The following is a 22725-nucleotide window of genomic DNA, read 5'->3' as shown; positions in this document are numbered from 1 at the left end:
TCGCTCCGAACTTCAGAAGAACCTTTTTATCTAGGAATTGTGGAGAGAGACGCAGCTCACTTCTTGGAGCAAAGCAAACACAATCCCCGTTCTGACAGCAGAGAGCTAGCGTCGCTAAACATGCAGAACGCAGGTTGCATTTACTTAAAGGGACCACTATCACATTTTATTAATCTTCAGTGGGTTCCATCTTGTTTATTATTGAAACAGGGAGGCTGGCTGGGAGGTGGATAACTGTAGCATTCATTTCAGTGGTGGTTTGAATGAAGACAATAACTAGATTTGCGAGTTCCTTAACTTTCCAATCTACTTTATTATTTTAAAATAGGAGATGCAGTTTATGCTGCATTAAATGTCCTATAAAAGTATTTGTCACTTTTCTATGTAGATTGTGTGGCCATTAAATAATGCTGCATAGAATATAAATATCCGTACATTTAGTTTGTTTTTTGCTTTCTTTAAAGGAAAGAGCTGTGACGCAGGCAAATCATTTTTTACTGAAATTCCAAATTCACCAGCAACTTTATCCTACAGAACAATAATACAAAGTAAGTACAGAAAAAAAACCAGCCAATTGTATGCTTTGTATTGTTGTAAAAAAGTACTTTCTAATTGTGTTTTTATAGTCCTTAAACTTGAGTCCGAAAGTAGTGCTTAAAATAATTGTTTTTGTGTTGGGCAGTAAACTATATTAGTTTATGGAGAATTTGATACCATCTTTTGTGGACTTCGTGTATATAACTGAAGTGGACCCAAATAGCATTTTACTTATGGAATTCCCTACTATATTTTGTGTATCTGTTCTATTATAAAATAAACTACCAACTATTAAGAGTATCACTATTAATATAAATGGTGTTTTTTTTACATTCAAAACATAAATCAAGATGCTTTTAATGCATCTTTATAGTCTCTTACATACCCCTACTGGACATGGCCTTATATAGTCCAACTTTTCTCTCCTGTCAAGTTTTAGACTCTCGTGTCATTTGCGTTGGAACACGTATTGCATTCAAATGTATTCACTGGCGTAAGGTCTGTTTCTGAGCATCAGCAGAGCTATTTCATGCGAAATACAATGACCGAGTATGAAAAGCTTTGTTTTGTGGAGATAATAGTAGGGTTCAGCCAATCATCATCAACATTTATTTATATAGCCAATATAGGCAGGGATGGAATGAGTCCACATCGGCCAGCAGCAGCCAGTACAAGGAAGGAAGGAAGGAAAGAAAGATGAAGTAGAGTTGTAGCTTGAGCTGCAGACTGGGAGGAGGGATTGAACAGGGATACTGGCGTGTTCTAATATCAATATAGAGAGCATAGTGTCATGTTTTATGGGTTAGAGTAAGGGAGTCTAAAGATTATGCTGTGATGGTTGAACAGTCCAAGTAGCATGTTAAGCAGATGTTATGTGTAGGGGGTGAGAAATAAGTGGAGATGAGATGGATTGTGAGAAGTCACAAGCTGACAGTGATGTGATTTCAGTGCCAGTTTGGAAGGGACAGGTTTCTCCCTCCCATCTTTCCTTGTCATAGCTCTGTCAGACCTTCAGAAATAAATATGCACATCCCTACTTCCTTCATTTTCCAAACTCCAGATTTATACATCCGTTACATGACCACAACCACCCTGTACAGTTGTGTATTGTATGTACTAGGGGCAGTCAAAGTAGAAAGCACACATCACGTTGCCTAATGGAATTATATAGACTATCACAGGCAAAACAAAGTTGTTAGCCCTCCAAATTTTGCTGCAATCACCTCTAAGGAAATCAGAATTTTGAGGATAAAAATGTGCATGCTAATATTTTCTAACATTTGTTTTCTTTTCCACAGAAATTCAAGAATTTTGTGTTGAGAAACATTGATCATCAGTTTTGTGATCCAGTGTGGTACATAATCATTTACCAGATGTTTCAGTATACCAGTTTTTGGACTGTACAGCTACAAGAACAACACTGTTTAATGATACCCAGAATATATGATTAAATACCTAAATATTCACTGTATCTTCATTTGGAAATTATAACCGTTTTGTGCCCTGAATGGAATGTCCTACAGATTAGTCATGTTATATTCTTTTCCTGCACTGTAATTTGGCATCTGTAGTAGGCATATTTGCTGGAAAAACAAAATATCTCCACTGCTCCTTAAGATCAGAAGAATGAGTTGGTCAAGTGTTGTCTGGTGAAAGAGCACTTGTCATCTATCACTGTGGAGATGGCCATAAAGCAATGTTATGAGATTAGTCTATCAATTCAATTGCCAATACTGAGGCACAATTCCTGACCTGTGCAAACTAGACCATTCTTTGTTAATTGATGGGCTGCAGACTCATGACTATTGGTCCACCTTAATAAATGACTGCTTGCCCTGGCTAGAGGTGACAAGTGCCCTTTAACAAGTTATAATGCATAAGTATTATGATACCTGGTATAGAAAATCAGAGTATTGTAATGATTGGTCTAATCAAGTTAGTTGAGAAATTACAACTCTAATTATAAGGAAAAAGTGGATAAGAGAATGCCAACTGACAATATGAGAGCACTTCACATACATGTTATCTGCAAAATAAAGCTAGGTACACACTGGAGGGTTTTCAGCCGATTGTCAGGCAAATCACCCGATAAAATGACCACTTGGCCACATATTGCATTAGTGTGTATACTTACGCCATGAATGACATCTGTTCTAAAGTGCCGATTGTTGTTTCATTTGGGTGGTCGTACTGTTTAATAATTTTGTTCCAATCACCCACCAATCATGTAGTGTGTATGCACTTACAATCTCCATAGAGTTTACAGCAGGCCTGTCCAACCTGCGGCCCTCCAGATGTTGTGAAACTACAAGCCCCAGCATGCTTTGCTGGTAGACAACCAGTTGATAGCTGGAAGGGCATGCTGGGACTTGTAGTTTCACAACACCTGGAGGGCCGCAGGTTGGACAGGCCTGGTTTACAGAGTCATGATCAGCCGATACCGGCAATGAACATGTCCTGGTAACTAAATGTAGAGAGTGCGGTTTATGGAATATAGTTTGTTCAGTCTGTTCTGAGACTGAATATTTAGTTTCAGAGTCACAGAAGCCAACACAATTCCTAGCTATAACCAGGTGGTTAATCAGTGTGACAGGAATGAATGACTGACTGACTATTGTGCTGGTATTTTCCAAATAACTGGCGGACCAGATGAGCACAGATCTGAAGGTAAATCGTGTGTCTATGGAATCGCCCGACTGGTCGGACCTTCAGTCATAGGTACATTCGTTGTAGATAGATTGGTCAGAAAATTCTCCACTGTGTACTTAGCCACTGCTACATATAGAGTTCAAAATCTAATTATCTCAAGTCTGTCTTCTCCCTCAAAACCGATCAGGACTATAGTTCATTCTTTGCACCACTACCCTGAAAATGTTACAATATCAGTCAGTCATCTTTAGAGGCTAACAGAATAAAGGCTTTCATCTTAGGAACAACGGCCATCACTTAGGACAAACATTTATTTAGAAAAAAAACATGCCATTTAATAAACAGGATAATCTATATAACTAACTATAAGGCACTAGCATTTACATAATCCTGTAACATTTTTTTCTTTAATTTGTGACAGAGGATGCTGTGTCCTTCATTTCACAGGGTCTGAAAGGTAAAAGAAAGGTAAAGCCAGGTTAGAGTTTATGTGCAAATCATTTTCAATTACTCCCTAAGCTTTTAAACACGGTATTCTATGACTAAAATATGTAGACAGCAGATTACTTAACTCTCCAGTCATGAAAGTATTAGCAGGCTTATTTGCTAATGTGGTAACTATATAGCTAAAAGCCATAAGGTATTTTAATTAACCTAAAGCATACCTGACAAGCCACCATCCGGATTTCTGATGGCCAAAGGGGAGTGGTTTCATTTGTACTGATTTCTCCAATCCAGATTGTGCACTGGACTGAATAAACCTAACCTCTGATTAGATGCATCACCTATGTGTTATTTAACAGGTTCAAATTGTAAGTGGTTTGATTTAATCTCTGTCAAGTTCTTTCAGCTACGTTTAAGGCTGGTACTGTGAAAAAAAATACCTTAATAGAAATATCTGTAAATGTTAAGGAGCAGGTGCAGACTGTCAGTTCATGAGCCCATTATCAGCCTGTTTAACCTATTTTATACTTCTCACCAGTTTTCCAAACACCACTACTAATGATTACTTATGTGATGAGTAGTAGAAACAAGTGGAAGTATTTGTATATATTCTTGTATTCAACAAAAAGTTACCTCAGGCTTATGATTTTGATAGACAACATGCATAGGTAGAACAGTGCAGGGCCGAGCCCTATTGTAAATTTGGTTAAGGGCATGACGATGCCGCTGTAGCCTATTGGCCCACCACACTACTCTCAAAAGAGTAGAGTGGGGACCTGTTCTGTGCATAAGCAGGTCCAGCACATATGCAATAATGCTCCTCCTGGGGACATCCTGGCATTGCTGGGCCCTGCAGTGGTGAAAGTTCTGCCACTGATAACAAAGCTCTTCTGTCATTCAACTGCAACTCCAAGAGTCCAATAAAGCTTCTGGTGAATATGCAACAAGTCTCTCCATACAGCTCCCAAATATTACTATGCCATGTTTCATCAGCTGAATTTACCAGATGGCTGGCGTAATTTGCAAAGTGAAAAACACCCTCACAGCAGAGCAAAATCCCCTTCATCATGAGCCTCAATGTTTATGGAGACAGGTGGTCAAAGCAGTTTGCAGACAGAGGAGTTGAGTGAAGGCGTACATAGTGATGTATAGAGTAGGTGCGCCTGTTTTTGCAGTGCAGTAACAATATAGTGGTTTTGAGGGGGTGTTCATTACGGTGGAGATAAATACCCATTTTCACTCTGAAATCTTGGAGCCACCTCCGCAATCATAAGCTTTTCAGCATTTCTGCAGAGTGAGCTTGGACCTTGATAGGGACTGGTCAGTCCATCAAGGTGCAGTTTATAAATGACTTCCTCTAAACACAGCATGCAGCTCCATCTTGTGGTCATAATCCTCCTTGAACAGCTGAATGCAAGCCAACTTAAAGTGCTAAAGCCAATGGGAGAAAAAAACATTTATTGAGGACTTAAAATTTTTTGTAAAGCTCTGCCTTGGACAATCCCTCCTAGGAAACAATTCCTACTACTTGGATAGTAGAAGGGAAATTATATGTTATATCAGTAAGCTGCAGTCTGACATTTAAGTGACATTATCATAATAGGAAGTTTTAATCTTCCAAGAGGAAGCCAACTTTGCTCCAAAGGTGAATGTCACATAGCTAAAGCACATCAAAAATAACTTGGACAACAGCCACTGACTGTTTCAGTCTGGTGACCTATAAAACATTTAGCAGGGATAGGACAATCCATGCATTTTCCTTGTGTATTGTATTTAACCGATGCAAATGTAAGTCTTCACTGGTTTCATCCTTACTCAGTGTGCATAATTTTTTTTAGGGTGTTTAATATTCCTTATTTTCTACATTTCCAAAGCAGAGAAATATTAGATCCCTTAGAATAGTAAAAGGACACAAACACTGCTCTTAAAGTATTTTAGTTATTTTATAGCTTCCAAATCATAGGGTTTCTAAATTTCGGGCATAAAAATACAAACAATTATGGTTTTATGACATCAACATGCATCCTCTAATCAATGAATTGTGACACTACAGGAACAGATATAGAATCTGTTATCTCGGATGAAGGAGTAATAAAGAAAATATATTGAAACAAGAGAAAAAGTAACTGTGTGACTTCTGGTTTATTATATAGCTCCCCTTGGATAATATCCAGTAAAATAAATACAGAGGATGTGCTCGAGTGTGTTTAGGAGATTAGGGCACACAAGGTTTACATGCTAAACATGCACATGCACCGCAATATTGGATAGTTGGCCCAATAGCGCAGCACATATGGACAGAAAATTACAAGCTGAGTTACTGTAATCTTCCTACCGCATTTTTGGTAGGAAGATGATAGTGAAGGCTGTGATAGGTGGTCAAGTGATAAGACCTATTCGCTAAATACACCCCCCCTACACAGGAACTGTTGATTCCCTGTGTAGACAGTGCCCATGAGTCTAATCCCAGTTACTGATGGAAGCATTACATTGTTGGCTAAACATGATAAGCTAACATTATACATGTGTACACTACCCATTTAACTCTGACGTCTCTTCCTCTCCAATCTCACTAACAACCCACCTGGTGACAATTAAGAATAACCCATCTACATTATATTAATAACTTCACTATTAACAAATACACTAGGTATACAATAGCATGCATTAACCAAACTCACAAGAGCAAGAAATAAAATCTGTAAGGCAGCAAGAAAGTAAATGTTTGTAATAGGCAAATGGAAAGATAAATTGCTAGTGCGTTGCTGTGAGTTAATTGCAAAAGTCCACCAATCTCATTGTGTGGCTTCACAGATGTGAAAGACAATATTCACATTTGTGGGCTTTTCCTTTTTACATTTGTGCCAGTTGTAGATTTCCCAGGGTGAGATAAAGCTGCAATGTCTTCAGGATTTTATTTGGTAGTAATCAATAATTTTCCATGGTCTAAAACTACCTAGATCATCATCAACATCAGATAGTGCAGACAATATCCATAGCATTTTTATCTGCAAAGTTATCTTTACATATAATAAATATAATCCCTAGTTACAAATCAAGCAGGTTTGCCCTTTGTTTACTACCTGAATTGAATTCAGGTAAAGCCTATTTTGTTGTGGTATTCGATATATACCACGATAACTATTCTCTGTATATATAAAGTGACATAAGAACAAGTAAAACAACAACAACCTAAAGTCCTCACCCGTTGGAAGAGCTGCTGCGACAGGAATCTTGAAGCCACCCTTCCTACGTTTTGTTGGCCCCCGGTTTTACAGTGGATATAGCCATAAAGATTTGCAGACTGGAGGGAAATACCAGCAATCACCAGGGCCTGTATTTACAAAAAGATGAATAGTATAATAAACACACAGATCCTACTTTCATGACATAATAATCAAATATGCACTAATTGGGAATGTTCCCAACAAAGTGCAAATGTGCAGGAACCTGTAGCAACCAGGCATTTTCTTTCATTGTCTACTGGATGCTGCATAATTGCACTATGTTAGTAAATAGTCCCCTTGTCTGTGAACATGGTTTTGTACAGTAACCATTTTCAATCATTGTTTCCTTAAGTACCCTGATAAATTAATAAGTAAGGAAGGACCACACTCTAGGTCAGGCCTGTCCAACCTGCTTTGCCAGTAGACAACCAGTTGATAGCTGGAAGGGCATGCTGGGACTTGTAGTTTCACAACACTTGGAGGGCCGCAGGTTGGACAGGCCTGCTCTAGGTGTTCAGTGGTCAGAGCAAAGACATATAAAAGGGATCAGGCGCTGACAAGGTCCTTTGTTATGCTTAAAAATCAGATGAAAATGTGATCAAAGAAATGATGGACCACAGCGTTGGGGTCATGGGATCAATTCTAACAAGGGCCCTATCTATGTGGAGTTTTCTCCCATACTCCAAAGAAATATATGGTAAGTTAATGGATTGCGGACAAAACGGGTCAGACTGTGTGTAAGTTATTTAAATTGTAAGCTCCAATGGGGCATGGACTGTTGTAAATGACTACATATTTTCTGTGCAGTGCTGCATAATATGGTGGCGTTTTATGAATAATAAAAATAAGTAATAGTGGCTATGACTAACTGGATTGTAGACAAAGTACTGTTTTTTCCCCTCAATTAACTTGTATATCCCAAGTTATTCACAAGGAACTAATTAAAGACCTATTATAAGATAGAAGAGATTGTTCAGTTAACTGCAGTGTCCAATTCAATGCAACTAATTTTACTCCATCTGTATACATGTGACCTATCTTATATTATTATCCACTATGAAGGTACAACAAAATCCACATCACTGTATAATCAGTTAGAGAAACTGATCATGCCAGGATAACATTGAGTTGACCTGCTCACTATAGCTAACCGACTATAAGATATGCAGGAAACAAGTGCTTGTTTTGGACAGGGACCAAATTAAGTTGAACTGTGCTCAGTTTTATACCCAGCTAGAGAAAAACTTGCTGTAACCAAATTCTATTCTATGAAGACGACTCACCAGCCACTTTAACTTCAAAGAAAACAATGTGCTGAAGAAGAATATTGTCCAGATCATGGGGCAAATAATTAAACCCAACCAGAATATTCGAGCTTCAACCTCTGTCGATGTAGAATTATTTGGTGTTACCTGAAAAATATTGTGCAAGAGTTTATTGCTAGTAACAATATTACATTTCTCAGCTTACTACCATTGATGGATAGGGAGAGGATCCAATGCATAATTATATCAGTGACATTTACACTAGTGATTCTGTACTATACACGCACACCAAGCCTGAGGCAAATGACCATTTTGGTTAGGGCTCATTTCAGCAACAATATTTTCGGAAATTAAATCCAGATTTTTTATTCATAGAACAATCTAAACGTTCAAATTCCAACATCGTACACAACTAGTCTTCCTTAAAACGCAGAGCAGGCATCCATTTTTGCCAGCCGATTCATTTTCTAGGAACTGGAGATATCACAGAGGTCCTTCTTTACTTTAATTCATGAGAGAGGCTCCCAGTGAATCGATAATCTAGTCTCCCGAATATTAGTTCAACCCACACAATTGCTGTGTCTACCGTGTGTAGACGACAAGTCCACTGTAAGCATATTGACAGTACCTTTTTGGCTTCAAAGATCCAATGACTTCTCCCATCTTCATCAATCTGGTTCCACCAGCGCAAGCCAACCAAAAGTCTCCCAGTGACATTCTGATAGAGAGAATTGTTTAACATGCTTTTAGAACGAAAATCACAAAACTCTTCATTTTTTATAATGAGCTTTTCATGTTTATTCTTTATCAGACTGTTTTGAAAATAATTGCATACAAACCAGAACCACAATAAGGGGCATTGAAAACATGAGTAATACATAGCCATATGACAATAAAACGCACACATTTTCCTCACGTCGTAACATGTTTAAACTCCCCTTATGGAAATAATTTAAAGAACTGCTTTAACGGTTTTTGATTTTTTTTCCATGGGGCACCTTGAATGTAAGATAGGCCTTTATTATACCAGAAAAAAAAAATGTAAACTAAATTTCAGTTCTATATCTAAAAATATTTTCAATAAATGTCCACGACAAGAAGCACTGCAGGTTTAATATAATTTACTGACGGCATGAAAATCGTTTTCCTTTCCAGCCAACTGCTGCAGATTATTTGATTCAATTTTAAGTTGCTATGGGGACTCGCCTTGTTAAACCTTTTCTCTGTAGACCAATGAAAGTATTATATTGCACAAATTTAAGTCTGTCCAAACATCCCACATTTAGAGAACCAGCGCCAAATAAATACTTTAACATTTGATAGAGTTTTGAATGAGCTATCTGGGTTGCCATGACCAATCTTTTTACTTCAAGTTGATTCTGCATATAAATAGGAAAAGGTGAGAGCTGTCAGCAATGGAGGACTGAACCTGTTTTGGAGATTTAAAAGTCTGCTAGGATGTAAGATGTAGAGTGAATGTGCCTCAAATTTAGCTGCATGTTGCCATAGAGTCCTGGGTAGACACAAATAGCTGTGGGTCCTAGGTTTGGATATCCAGTATGGTGGATTGGGGCTTTGGGAGCCAATAATGTATAAGATAGATGGTAAAGGTTAATATTATAGTAATAATTTGTAAGAAATTAAAACTGAACAAAAAAAACCAAAAGTATATAATAAACATAAAAAATATATACATGAATTTCAAGCATAAAATATGTAAAAAATAAAATAAAAATACATAAACATAAAAAGGATATAATGAAAAACTATTAAGAATTGGTATCGCAATGAGTAACAAGGAGGGGAGTATGTGTTTTTGCTTGTTTGTGATTTTGGGGTGTTGAAACTTCCATTATGGAATACAAGACAGGCACTAATGATAAAGGGTAAATGTCGGAATACTTGGTTATAAAGTATAGTGAGAGGTAGTGGTTCCTTGATTTGATTAAGATGTATTTATGTTTTGCAGGGGAATGAGTGAATATGGGATGTTTGTTAACAATTTTGCCAGAGAATATTTAGGGGCATATTCAATTAGCTTTCGGATTTGCGGTAACGCGCCGGAACAGCCGCGAAACGTAATACACGTTACCACAATAACGTGGATTTTCATTCGCAGCCCATAGGGTTGCGTACGAAAATCCGCGTTAATGCGGTACCGTAATAACCGCAAGAACGCGCACTTTTCGCGGTAACGCGCGTTACCGCGAATCCGAAAGCTAATTGAATACCCCCCTTAGTGTTGGTGGTCATATGATTGGTTGTGAATTACAGGAGGGGGGGTGAATAAAAACTCCAAGGGGTAGATTTATCAAACCTTCTAAAAAGGAAAGTGGAAATGTTGCCAATAACAACCAATCAGATTCTAGCTATCATTTATCTAGTATATTTTAGAAAATGATAGATAAATTCTGATTGGTTGCTATGGTCAACACCTCCACTTTTTCTGTTTAGATTTGCTAAATCTCCCCCCAAAGGTCTATATCTGTCTTTAAACCGTTAGGTGTAAGCATTTTAAGTTTCTAGATCAAATTCATTTGTAATCACTTTGTATGTCTCTATTGTGATTAAGGGCTGTGAGTGTATATGTGATTATCGTGTTAACATTGTCAATTGTGTTGTTGTGCAGAGTTTGTGTATATTTTTTCTTATGTTCTAACTTCCTAATATTGAGTGGTATACAGCCGACATATTGTGGTTGCATAGGTGATTATTTTGTTTATTTCTATTGTTTCAGCAGTTTTGGTTAACTTGAAACTAGATTACATGATAAACATTAGGTATGCGCATATTCTCTTGTAACTATATTACTAGAATTATAACTCTTGCCATCTCCACACTCATCCATCACCATCGGCCCCCTATGTCCCAAATAACACTACCTTTGCTGTCCAAACCCACAGCAAAGCGAGTACATTCACCGCAACATACAACTAAATATGTTTTTAAACAAATTTTCATTATGTATTTTGCAGTTTTCATTTAAAAGGGGGGCATGTAACCCAACAAAGGGAGACATTGATGTTATCTTAATATGCTTGCTTTAGTAACAAAACAAATGACAATTAACACAACGTTCATGCTAGTTTGGTTAAGTCGGAGTTAACTTAGTTAGTTTCTAAATGCAGGCCAGGGACAGAAAATGTTAATGAAATAAATGTAGTTGGTTTAAAGATGACAGAACCTTACCTTGACAGACCAAAAGTCAAAGGACAGAAGGAGCAGGATAGTGACAAAACACGTGACAAAGCTTTTGCTGAACCAGTCACAGAACAAATAAGCAACAATAGCACCAATTCGAAAAAATAGATGAAAAAATGTAGCCAGGGGATGCCTATGGAAACAACCCAGAACTCTTAGAAGCAGGCACAGAAATTATGTTACATTTGCTGTATAGCTAATGAGGCCTCCAAATTAACCATCATATAGTTATAAGAATATATTATAGGATAAACTCATCCTAAAAATAAAAATTCAGGATTTGGGTGGAGTTCCATAAGTTATGCACTAAGACAGGATAAGTAATATTCTGCAATAGTGTATAATGAATAGAATTCCGCCCAAAATCAAATTTACAGTTTCAGGAGGAATAATCTGTAAAAGTGGTTCTCTAACTAAAATAGCTGTGTACTGCTTAGGTGCAGAACATGAAGAAACAGTAATTCACATCCTCATTTGTACCTGGTTGAACCATATTATCCGAGCCACATACAGATGAGCGAGATGTCAAAATGTAGATTAACCTGCAGCTAGCTCTGCAGGCTTTTGTGTAACTAGAGTGTAAGACACTGGAAGTGCAGGGACTCGCTGGGTGTTCACAGGAGCATTGGTGGCAGAAGTGGGTGAGTAGTACTATTTCACTATGAACTGCCCACATAGCAGGGGCGGACCCAGACATTTGCCCTACCCGGGGCGATTTTAGGGGGGGGGGGGATTTAGGCCCCGCCCCCTTTCTGGGTTCTAAGGCTGCCGGCGGCTGCACAGTATGTGCAGGCTAGTTCAGCAGTGAAAGTGTGCTGTCCCACTGCTCTGATTGTGTTTAAAACACAATCAGAGCAGCCGGGCAGCATACTGTCCCTGCTGAACGGACCTGCACAGTGTGCAGCTGTCGGCAGCAAGCCCCTGGTAGGGGGGGCGATCTCCCCGTTTTTTTTTTTAGATGGAGAACCCCTTAAGTCTACACACCTTTCATTAATATTTTGGAATCAATTATACAATTCAACATACTGCAAATGCCCTAGGAAGTAGATATAATATATAAAGCATTATTATAACAGTTAAATTAACATGTCGATTATTATTAAGGAATATCTCAACCTGATCAAATCGTCTTAGCTTGCGCTCATTACTTATGCTCTTGTTCCAGTAATGTAAAAACACCTGTGTGTCTCTAACCCAATCTATTTCACTGGAACTCAGAGTGGAAAATGAACTATCTGGGTACATTACATGGTTTGAACACCTGTGGAGCACAGCAGTGGTAGAATATTATAGCCAGGCACAGCTTATCAGCACTAATGTGTCAGGACCCTGGCATTTACACTGTGTGCTATGTGGGAGACATAGATGGAGCAGATAAAAGCCTTGGGCCAGATTCATTAAGGATCTTAACTTAAGAAACTTCTTATTTCAGTCTGTTGGACAAAACCATGTTACAATGCAAGGGGTGCAAATTAGTATTCTGTTTTGCACATAAGTTAAATGCTGACTGTTTTTACATGTAGCACACAAATACTTGATAGCTTATTTGCACACTGAAATTTAAAGTTGATATTTGTGTGCTACATGAAAAAATAGTCAGTATTTAACTTATGTGCAAAACAGAATACTAATTTGCACCCCTTGCATTGGAACATGATTTTGTCCAGGAGACTGAAATAAGAAGTTTCTTAAGTTAAGATCCTTAATGAATCTGGCCCAAGGTTCTTGTGGCTGTTATACATGGGGCTAAGCGACCATGTACCACCCATCCAAAAAGGAATTTGTGAATAAAATTATCCAAAATAATGGCATACATCAGGGCTCTTAGGCTGGTGACAAAAAATAGTGGGACTCATCAGCAGGGCCCATAATGCAATGTTCACTAAAACGCCAATAGTGCTTGTGAGCAAGATATGCACGATTACCTGTTCATATTCTGCTGCTCTGTTTTTGAATAGTCTATTTGACATTATCTATAACTGTCCTCCTATAAGTCCACAGCTGCTAACAAGTACTCCGTCTGTAAGTAAATAATTACTCTTATCTAAAAGTTGTTACTCGTAGATTTCCCTTTTATCCACCTTTTTTGACATGTACAATGGTAGATCTATATGGTACTAAACAGCAAAATTAATCTCTATTTCAGATTCATAGTAGACATCCTTGTCATGCAGTTCAAGAAAATAGACCAGCTCTACAGAAAGAAATATGAGCTGCATCCTCAGCCTATGAATGTGACATTTCTCTAAATGCATGATATCTATTATACAGCAGTATTTGCCACACCTGATCTGCGCTTTTCTTAACACCAATTCTTCCTCATTCCCTAAATCCAGGGATACATCCTCAGTATCATCTACAGCAACCTGAAAAACAGGATTGTCAGATTAACAAGCCATGCAACCTGGAATTTTAAGATAAATTTATTAAAACATAAAAGTTGAATTATGAACATGCACAAGTAGAAACAATAAACTGAAACACAGATGTGACACATTAATTATTGCATGTCCCTTATGGGAACAATGTATTATTGTGTTGATAACTGCAATTAGCAGATTAAGAATAATCTGAAGGGAAGTAGGTCAATATAAATAATTATATGTATAGGATTTACATCAACATCATAATAATTATTTTAAAAAAAAACATTGTTTGTGCTGTGGTATTGCAGGAGTTAATTCAATGTCACTTGCAGCTATGAAAAGCTAAAGTGTGAACGAAAAGCATGTTGCCGAGAAGTAAGAAATACAGGTAATTTAATTATTCCAGTGCTAAATAAAATGATAGCATCTATTATCTATCACAAGGACATCCTCATGCAGACCTGGCCTGTGCCGGGTGCTGGCAAAGGGACACGGACAACGCTGCTTAGTGATACCTGCTTCATCCTCTCTGCAGTGCTGCTCATTTACTGCTCCCCTCCTGCTTCTTCTCTTTTGTTGCCATGCGAGCTTGGGCGGAACTCTGTTGCTATGAAACATATCCTATGATTGGAGAAGTAAGGAAATGTAACCCGGTACGTGATTAGTAAATTATCATTGCCTTGTTCAGGAGACTGCTGTGAAGTCAGCCGCGGCCATATTAGTGAAGGGCTAAACTAACTGAGGGTGTGACATGAAGATGTGTCATACAGTAGCAACAAATTATGTGCTAAAATGGCATAAAGTGCTATAGTGTAAAGGTAAACCAAAACTTGTGGACTTAAATTGATGACTGGCAGGACATGCTGGGAATGGTAGTGACCCCATTCAGTTTTAATTAATAAACGAGACAGTGTTCTTTTTTTTGTTCTTCAGCAAACTCAAGCAAAAAATAACATTTCAATAAATATATGTTCAGGTCTGCTGATTGCATTGCATGATTGTGAAATGAGTAGTTTATGGAGCAACAACACATTGTTTTATTTATTTATTTATTTATTTATTTATTTAAAAAAACAACCTGTTTTTATCTGGCTTTTTAAACACATACAAAACACGCAGTAAACATTCAAGTGGCTAAACTTGCCAAAACGAAGCAGAAAATATAGCATAAGCAAGTACTGTGTGAATTGTTGATCCTGAGAACAGAGGAGCTTGAGGGGTTGTTGAACCATGACAGAAATTTATTTTAAGGGGCTGTCATTAAAACCCCTAATAGCAGCACGCAGGGCTGAGAGACATTTCTCTTGCCAGTAAGGGAACAGGAGGAGGGGGAAATATCTAGGGTGGTGTCCACCTTGCACCAGTACATCATTGTCATCCTGATGGGGGTGGATGACAAACTGAGAAATGTACTAGTGATGCCACACAGTGCCGTAACTAGACATTTTAGTGCCCTGGGCGAGACAGGGCACCGGCGCCCCCCATCTAAGTGGGAGTGACATTTGTCAAGTGGGTGTGGCCAACCTAATGTGGGGGTGTGGCTAGCATCTGACCACTTTCTGCAGCAATTCTTTCAATTTCTCTCTTCATAGGATTCAGGAATAGCCAAAAAAAATTTCCCTTACTGTCAACACCGGATATAAGGCCAGACAAAGCAATTACCCTGTGTATTACACTGTATCAGTAGGAGATCGGTATATACTGCATTGTATATTATACTAATGTAACCTCATTTTAATATATATCAGCAGAGTGAAGAATATACATCTATGTTTAATGCTGCAGTGAAGTAGTTATGTAAATGGGAAACGCAGGTCGGCCCTGTCTCTCTCTTGAAAGCTTCATGCTATCCAGTAAATAGAATCACACATCGCCTCACAAATATGATTTACCACTCTCGGAATGTAAATTCTGCCTGACAGCTCCACACTAAACAAGCCCATTTACCGAGGTTCAAATGGCTCAGCTGACTGCTCCGCTAAGCGCCCTGCTCCCACACTCCAATCTTTCACAACCTTGAGACAGCGAAGTGTTCGTGCCCGCAGCCCGGAGGTACGGGGCGGCTGAGTCCCTTGTTGACCTGCGCTGGGAGAAACGATAGCAACTCACCACAGCGCCCACAATAATGGAGAATTCAGCTTTTCACTTTCTTCCGCAGTGGAACGCATGTGCGTTCCAACAACAGGAAGTTCGGCATTTGGAACGCAAATGCGTTCCAAATGCCGAACTTCCTGCTTTCACATGCGTTCCACTGCATGGATTGTTGCTTGTAGGAGAGCTGAATTAGAGCGGCGATTCCTCTGGGCTGCGCCTCCTTGGGCTTGCGCCCGGGGCAGTCGCACCGCCCGCACCGCCGTCGTTACGGCTCTGATGCCACACTTTCAAGTTTCCAAACATCATTGACCAGGGCAGTGGTTCCCAAACTTTTTAAGTTTGTGGCACCCTTAGAGTCTCCACATTTTTTTCAAGGCACCCCTGCAAAATAATTACAGAGCAGTCCTGTTTTATGAGTAGTTCGGTCAAAATAACATAATAAGTATTTAGGTCAGGACAGGAATACTTAGTAAATTATTTGCAAAAATAATACACATAAATCCAAGGGAAAATAATATTTTTATTTATTTTTTTCAATTATATTTCTGTCAAAGAATAGTTTACAGCTAATATTAGGTGGAATAGGAGCAAACAACATAAAACAACATGTACAAAAATCATCACACTGTGCCCCTTCATCTTTACACTGTGCCCCTTCACGATCACACTGTGCCCCCTTCCTCCTCACACTCTGTGTACCCCTTCATCCACACACTCTGTGCCCTCCTTCATCCACACATTCTGTGCACCCTTCATCCACACACTGGGTGCCCCCTTCATCCACACACTCTGTTGCCATTTCATCCACACTCTGCCCCTCTTCATCTTTACTTTGCCCCTCTTCATCCTTACTTTGCCCCTCTTCATCCTCCATCTGCACCTCTTCATCCTCACTCTGCCCCTGTTCATATTCACTCTACCCCTGTTCATCCACACTCTGCCCCTCTTCATCCTCACTCTGCCCCTGTTCACCCTCACTCTGCCCCTGTTCATCCTCACTCTGCCCCTCTTCATCTTCAATCTGCCCCTCTTCATCCTCACTCTGCCCCTCTTCATCCTCACTCTGCCCCTCTTCATCCTCAATCTGCCTCTCTTCATCCTCACTCTGCCCCCTCCTTCCCTTTCTTTACTTACCATACTTGGCCTTCTTTCTTCTGTCATCACAGGGGCGTGGCAGCCAGGAAGAAAAAAAACCCACAAAACTTAGCAATCAGCAGCGCCTGGGACCCGGCATCCTCCTCTCTCCTGCCGCTTCTCACTGAATATGTCGGACGCGATGACGTCACGCCCGACATTCAGTGAGAAACGAGGAAGGAGGAGGATGCCAGATTGGTAAGTTTTGTGGGGTTTTTTCTTCCTGGTCGCGGCACCCCTGTGACAGCGCCGCGGCACCCCTGGGAGCCGCGGCGCACACTTTGGGAACCGCTGGACCAGGGCAATCCAGTTGTGGACACTGGGCGGCTCAGATGCCATCCAGCCAGAGAGTAGGGGCGGCTGTTGATGTGGAGGTGATGCAGTTCCATACCGCGTTCCTAAAGGTGTGCACTACAGGGCACATCCAAAGCATGTGCCAAAAGGTGCTCAACAGAGGCCACACTTTGGGCAAGCAGAGCTGCTATGTCTTCCCATTTGTGCAGTATGGTTGGGGTAAAACACACTTTGTGCACAACATAGAAATGCTGCTGTTGGAACTGCATGAAGTGGTCTCTCTGGTGCCGCCAATCATAAGACTCCAGTCCTCATCAGAGATAATGCCCAGGTAAGTCTCCCACTTGGCTCTATGTGGGTCCAACCCCTCTGGCGACAGTAGGGGCAATAATAGAGCATAAAGTACAGATATTGTCTTGCATTAGCCCATAGTACGCAGGAGGTTTTTTTAGAGGAGAATCTAGCACCTGTGCCATATCCCTGCTAAATTGGGCTGCAAGGGCTTGTCTGAGTTGCACATAGCGAAAAAATTGGGAGCCCTCAACTGCTCAAATGATTGTAAATGGTCATCCACATAGATCTGACCAATGGTATGAATCCCTACCCTTTGCCACAACACAGTTCCCGCAAACTTAGTTCTTGAAACCCACAGTTAAACCACAGTGGGGTATCAGGGTCCTGCCCCTCATCACCCAAGACAGCATGTGCCACCAACCAAACTATGCATGTCTCTAGTACAATAGGGGCCACCTTGAGAGACCTGTGACTCACTATGAAAATCTTTAATGGTCCCAGGGAGGGGTCTGTCTACTCACCCAGAAAAAGTCTCAGATGTACCTGGAGGATCACTAAGCCAAGCCACCAGGTGAGTAAGCTGGGAAGCTAAGTAATATATTAGAAGGTTAGACCTCCAGTGTTTTTGGACTTACACAGCGTGTTAAAGTGAATTTTCGTTCTTTTACGACCCCAAACCTGGGATATCAGATATCTATTGATATTTCAAAACACCTGTATCGGCAAATAGAAAAGGGATGTGCTGAATTGGGTAGAGATACTTAGTCTGAATGACCATTTTAGGTTAATCCTGCCGGTCACCATTAGAGGAAGCTTTTACCACGAGTGGCATTTATTTTTAAGTATTCAGTTACCAGATCAATGTTAAGTTTGACATAGTCAGAGGCAATCATGGTCACCCAGATTCCCAGGTATTTAAACTTACTTGACCAAAGCAATGAGTTACAAGTGGTAGTGTCATGCGGAACCTGCTAGCCCAATGGAAAAACTGGATTTGCTCCAATTTATTTTGAGGCTAGAAAAAATCCCAGAGTCATCCGCCGCACCAAGCAGGTTAGGCACAGGCGTTTCCGGGTCTTCTAGAAAATTTAACATGTCATCTTCGTATAGCGCTATCCTGTCAGTGACTTTCCTCATCCTAATTCCTCTAATGTTAGGGGAAGAGTGTATAAGGCTTGTGGCTCTATGACTAGTGCAAAAAGAGCAACGCTGTTGAATTTCCCTCTCCAGGCCAAACAGACCAGTCGTATATCCATTAACACAGATTCTTGCGCAGAATAAAGTAGCTTGACCCAGTGGATAAACCGAGCACTAATGCCAAAACAGGCCAACACATGCCACAGGTAGTCTCATTCAACAGGATCAATGGCCTTAGTCATGTCAAGGGACACGACCACTGCCCTCTCTCGGCCTTCTGGTCCACCTGAATATGCATGTATATCCGCCTAACACTGGTAAGAGTAGACTTGCCAGCCATGAACCCCGTTTGGTCTGGGTGGACTATCTCGTGTATTAAGCCTAGTAAAGTGAATTTATGCCAGAATTATAGCATCGGTGGTAATCGGTGAAATGGGGCGGTAGGGGTTTGGGTACAGGGCATTCTTGTCAGGTATAAGGATAAGAATTACGTTGGGCCTCAGACATAGAAGGGGGTAGACACCGATACTCCAAGAGGTGGGACTAGGTCTCCAGAAGCTTGGGAACAAAAAATTGTCTATACTGTTTATACACCTCCATTGGAATACCATCAATTCCAGGGGCCTTTTTATTTGGGAACGAGGTAATGGCTGATGTAGAATTGTTTGGATATGCAGACTGGCTTACAAAAAGGAGTCTGGATTACAAAATGGAGTCTAGCAGTCATGATTGTATTTATATGCTTCAGCTTTAATGAAATTAAGTTTTGCAAGAAATGAAAATGTTTATGACTTTCATGCTTCATGGAATGCACGCTTTACAAAGCCATATTGTTCTGTCTTGGTGCTTATTTTGAAAAACAATGATAAGAGAATTAGTGTTTCCAAACCTCTAAGGCAATGCCTCATATTTTAAAACATTGTGGTTAAGGAGGCACATTCTTTGAGTAGAGGTGCACATAATTAATAGTTATCAAATAAGTGTAAATGCCAAGCTAAACCCCCCTCTGTGTAAGGCTGACAAGATTATTGCTTAAAAAATATGGACAAATGTATTATTGTTACCATTCTGATCTGCTTAGTCAGATAGTCCGTGATCATGTAACTTAATAGATTGGACTATATTTAAAAATATCAGAACCTCTGAGTATTTTATTTCAGCGGCTACATCTATCTCCTCCTCCATGATGGAAGAATCCAGCAAGTCAGCAGAGTCCAGCGACAACTGGGGAAGTTTATTGTTAGCTAAATATTCTGCAAGCTGTAGGGGTATATACGAAGCTTGCGACGCATACAAATTATTATAGTAAACAAAAAACATCTGCAATTTTGACACCCATATGCTTCTTAATGTTGTCATTGTCCATAATGGCTGGTATCGTTCTAGAGGACAGTTCATCCCTTGCCAAGCATGTATACTCCACATGTCAGCCTGGAAACATTGGCTTATGTCTGGAAAAGAGAAGCATCTGACTATTTTTATCAAACAAATAGTTTGACTACTCAGATCAGACCGAGCATGTAACCAATTCAGTTTATCGGATAGGAATAAGAGTAATGTATAGGCCTCCAAATCTTGGCATTATTGCTCCAATTTCCCTCTCTCGGTCTACTAAGTTTCTTGATCCCTGCCACCTGTTCTATGAAGGTGCCTCTCAGAAAGGCCTTGAAAGTGTCCCACAGCACAGCCGGGTTAACTCCCATGAAATTATCATTGAAGTATTCCTCCGAGAGGCAGACCATATCAGTCCCTTCGCCCAGCCTTGTCAGCCAATGGGAGTTAAGCTTTCAAAACTGCGATCTCCATACTGAAAGCAGGTCTATATCAGTCATAACTGAAGAGTGGTCACAGATACCCCTAGGGAATTAATCAAAAGTAGATATTAAAGGGATCAGCCTGTGAGAGACAAGGATCATATCAATGCATGATAGGGAGTGGTGAGTATGGGAGTGGCATGATAAATGTTTAGCAGTCGGATTCCTGATCCTCCATATGTCCACAAGCCCCATATCATCATTAAGTTTAGCAAAGGGTGTCTCGGCCCTCCAGTATCAGTTCGGGGATCTTTGTGCCCTCTATCCATAGTGGTATCGACTACATTATTGAAATCCCCTAGGCACACCACTGGAGTACCCAGGGCCAAAGCCACAAAGGACGCACCTTTACATAAGATTTCACTACTATAGGGAAGTGGGATATAAACAGCCAGAATAGTCAGGGGTGCAAAATTCAATGAAGCACTGAGGAAGACATAGCAGACCCCATGGTCTGCATCTGATCTAAGACAAAATTTAGCTGTTTCCTAACCAACACAGACACACCTCTAGAGTAAGTAAAATGTGTAGCATCATAGGTCCACCCCACCCAGGATTTTTTAAGGGTGAGAACTTTGTTACCAGTAAGGTGGGTCTCTAGGAAACAGACTATATTAGGGTTAGATTTCCTTACCTGGGTTAGCACTAGCAAACTTTTGATTTTATCATTCAAGCCCCTAATGTTCCAGGCGAGCAGATGGAGTGCCCTTGATACAAGCTTACTCACGCTTGTGTTTGCCATTGAAGATCATTGTCAAAGTAAGAAGGGAGGGGCGGAGTCTGAAAATTCCAATCAGCAACCAGCCCTGCGCAGCCAATACATTAGCAATACAATATCTTACAATTCTAGAGGATACACAAAGACACAGGTTAACAGGGTAATAACCAACAGACCATAACATCAAAATTCCCACTAATCTGGTAATCTTTACCATCCCACCTTATATACCTATCCTAACTAAGGCATACCTGTCTCCCATCAGCTGACAAAACATCCCATCCGTTAACCGCCAAATCCTAAAGAAAATGCTAACTTCCTACACTGTCTATCCAGCAAAGAGGAAGGGAGACGGGAAGAAGAGATAGAGTGGTAAGGAGGGGGATAATATCAATATCAACACATGCTATAACTGTGGTCATGACAGTAAACACAGTTTATGGATCCTGGTGCATAGCTTGTGGACACCACTCAAGCCTGTCCTCTGCCTCCTGTGGGGTGGAAAAGTAATGGGACCTGCCGTCTGCAGACACACGCAGCCTGGATGGGAATAACATGGTATATGGCAGTTGTAGGTCCCTCAACTTCTTAATCTGAGTAAATTGTTATTTAGTCTTCTGGACCTCCATTGCAAAGTCCAGAATCACTGAAATTGTGGTTCCCAATTCATAAGGGACTTTGTTGTCGAGTCATCTTGTGAACATCATCACAGTCTTTAAATTAGATTGGAAATGAATGTGCAGTTGGCTGAGGTGGTAAACGGTGAGCCCTTTCCACAGTAAAGTGTGGGCAAAACTCCTCTCTGCTGAACTCTTTGAGAAGCAAATTTTTGAGGAACAATTCAGGGCTAGAGCCTTCCATCCTTTCTGGCAGTTTGACAAATCTAAGATTGTTCCACCGGAGCCTAGCATTCAAGTCTGTCATCTTCACCCTGCACTGGCTGATCTGGGACAATATCACCCAGGAAGTGGGCAGTAAGGTCCTCCAAAGTAGAAAGTCTATGTTCAGCTTCCCCAACTTTTTCTCACATCCTGGAAATCATAACAGAGCTTTCTCACATCCTGGAAATCATAATGGATCCTGAAAATCATGAAGGATTAATGAGAGGGCAGCCTGCACCTCTCCGATTTTATCCATGGCCATGTTTTCAGAGGACGTGCTTGTGTCACAATTCTATCAGATAAAGTGGGTACATTTTTGCTCACTTGGATTACCGCCGGCAGTAACAGAGACGCAGAGTCAATCAGTTTTGACCATGGACCCCCACAAGGAGGTTTGGGCTTTGCTGCAGGTAAGTTTGCAGATTGCGGCCTTCTGCACTGTCTCCAGGCGAGACAAGCTGGTACCAAAGTGCAACAAATGGTCAACGTAGACTGGTACATAGCCATCTACAGAATGCCAAATCAGGAAACCGAAGAATTGTCAGAACAAGCCAGGACAGCAACAGGAGTACACAGTACCAAACGACAGACAGAAGGAACAGGAACAGTTCAGGTCAGGATACACAGGAATCAGCCACAATATGCACAGGAATACTGGAGTAGAGGTATG

General features: G+C 40.3%; 2 protein-coding genes across 3 annotated transcripts in view; one reads left to right on the top strand and one right to left on the bottom strand.

Moving 5' to 3' along the window:
• The window catches only part of NUBP1 (NUBP iron-sulfur cluster assembly factor 1, cytosolic), a 40107-nt gene extending 38104 nt beyond the window's left edge, over positions 1–2003 (top strand). The window contains exons 10-11 of the mRNA XM_075179818.1: positions 465–548; positions 1836–2003. Of these exons, the coding sequence (XP_075035919.1) occupies positions 465–548; positions 1836–1867 (116 nt within the window). The 3' untranslated portion in view covers positions 1868–2003. The remainder of the gene's footprint in view (positions 1–464; positions 549–1835) is intronic.
• A 1480-nt stretch (positions 2004–3483) lies between these two features.
• Positions 3484–14531, bottom strand: TVP23A (trans-golgi network vesicle protein 23 homolog A). Of its 2 annotated transcripts, none has more exons than XM_075179819.1 (7): positions 14151–14531; positions 13610–13689; positions 11312–11456; positions 8751–8840; positions 8141–8269; positions 6836–6964; positions 3484–3636 (listed from the first exon to the last, which is right to left on the bottom strand). In XM_075179819.1, exons 1-7 carry the CDS (start codon positions 14232–14234, stop codon positions 3628–3630), a joined length of 666 nt encoding a protein of 221 aa, XP_075035920.1. In that variant the 5' UTR covers positions 14235–14531; the 3' UTR covers positions 3484–3627. The 2 variants fall into 2 exon arrangements, with proteins under 2 accessions (XP_075035920.1, XP_075035921.1); XM_075179820.1 differs by having other exon boundaries at positions 14205–14523.
• Positions 14532–22725: the final 8194 nt, after the last annotated feature.

Source organism: Mixophyes fleayi, chromosome 7, assembly GCF_038048845.1.
Source record: "Mixophyes fleayi isolate aMixFle1 chromosome 7, aMixFle1.hap1, whole genome shotgun sequence".
Taxonomy (NCBI): domain Eukaryota; kingdom Metazoa; phylum Chordata; class Amphibia; order Anura; family Limnodynastidae; genus Mixophyes; species Mixophyes fleayi.
The sequence above is the reverse complement of the archived record's forward strand: the minus strand, read 5'-3'. Positions and strand labels throughout refer to the sequence as shown.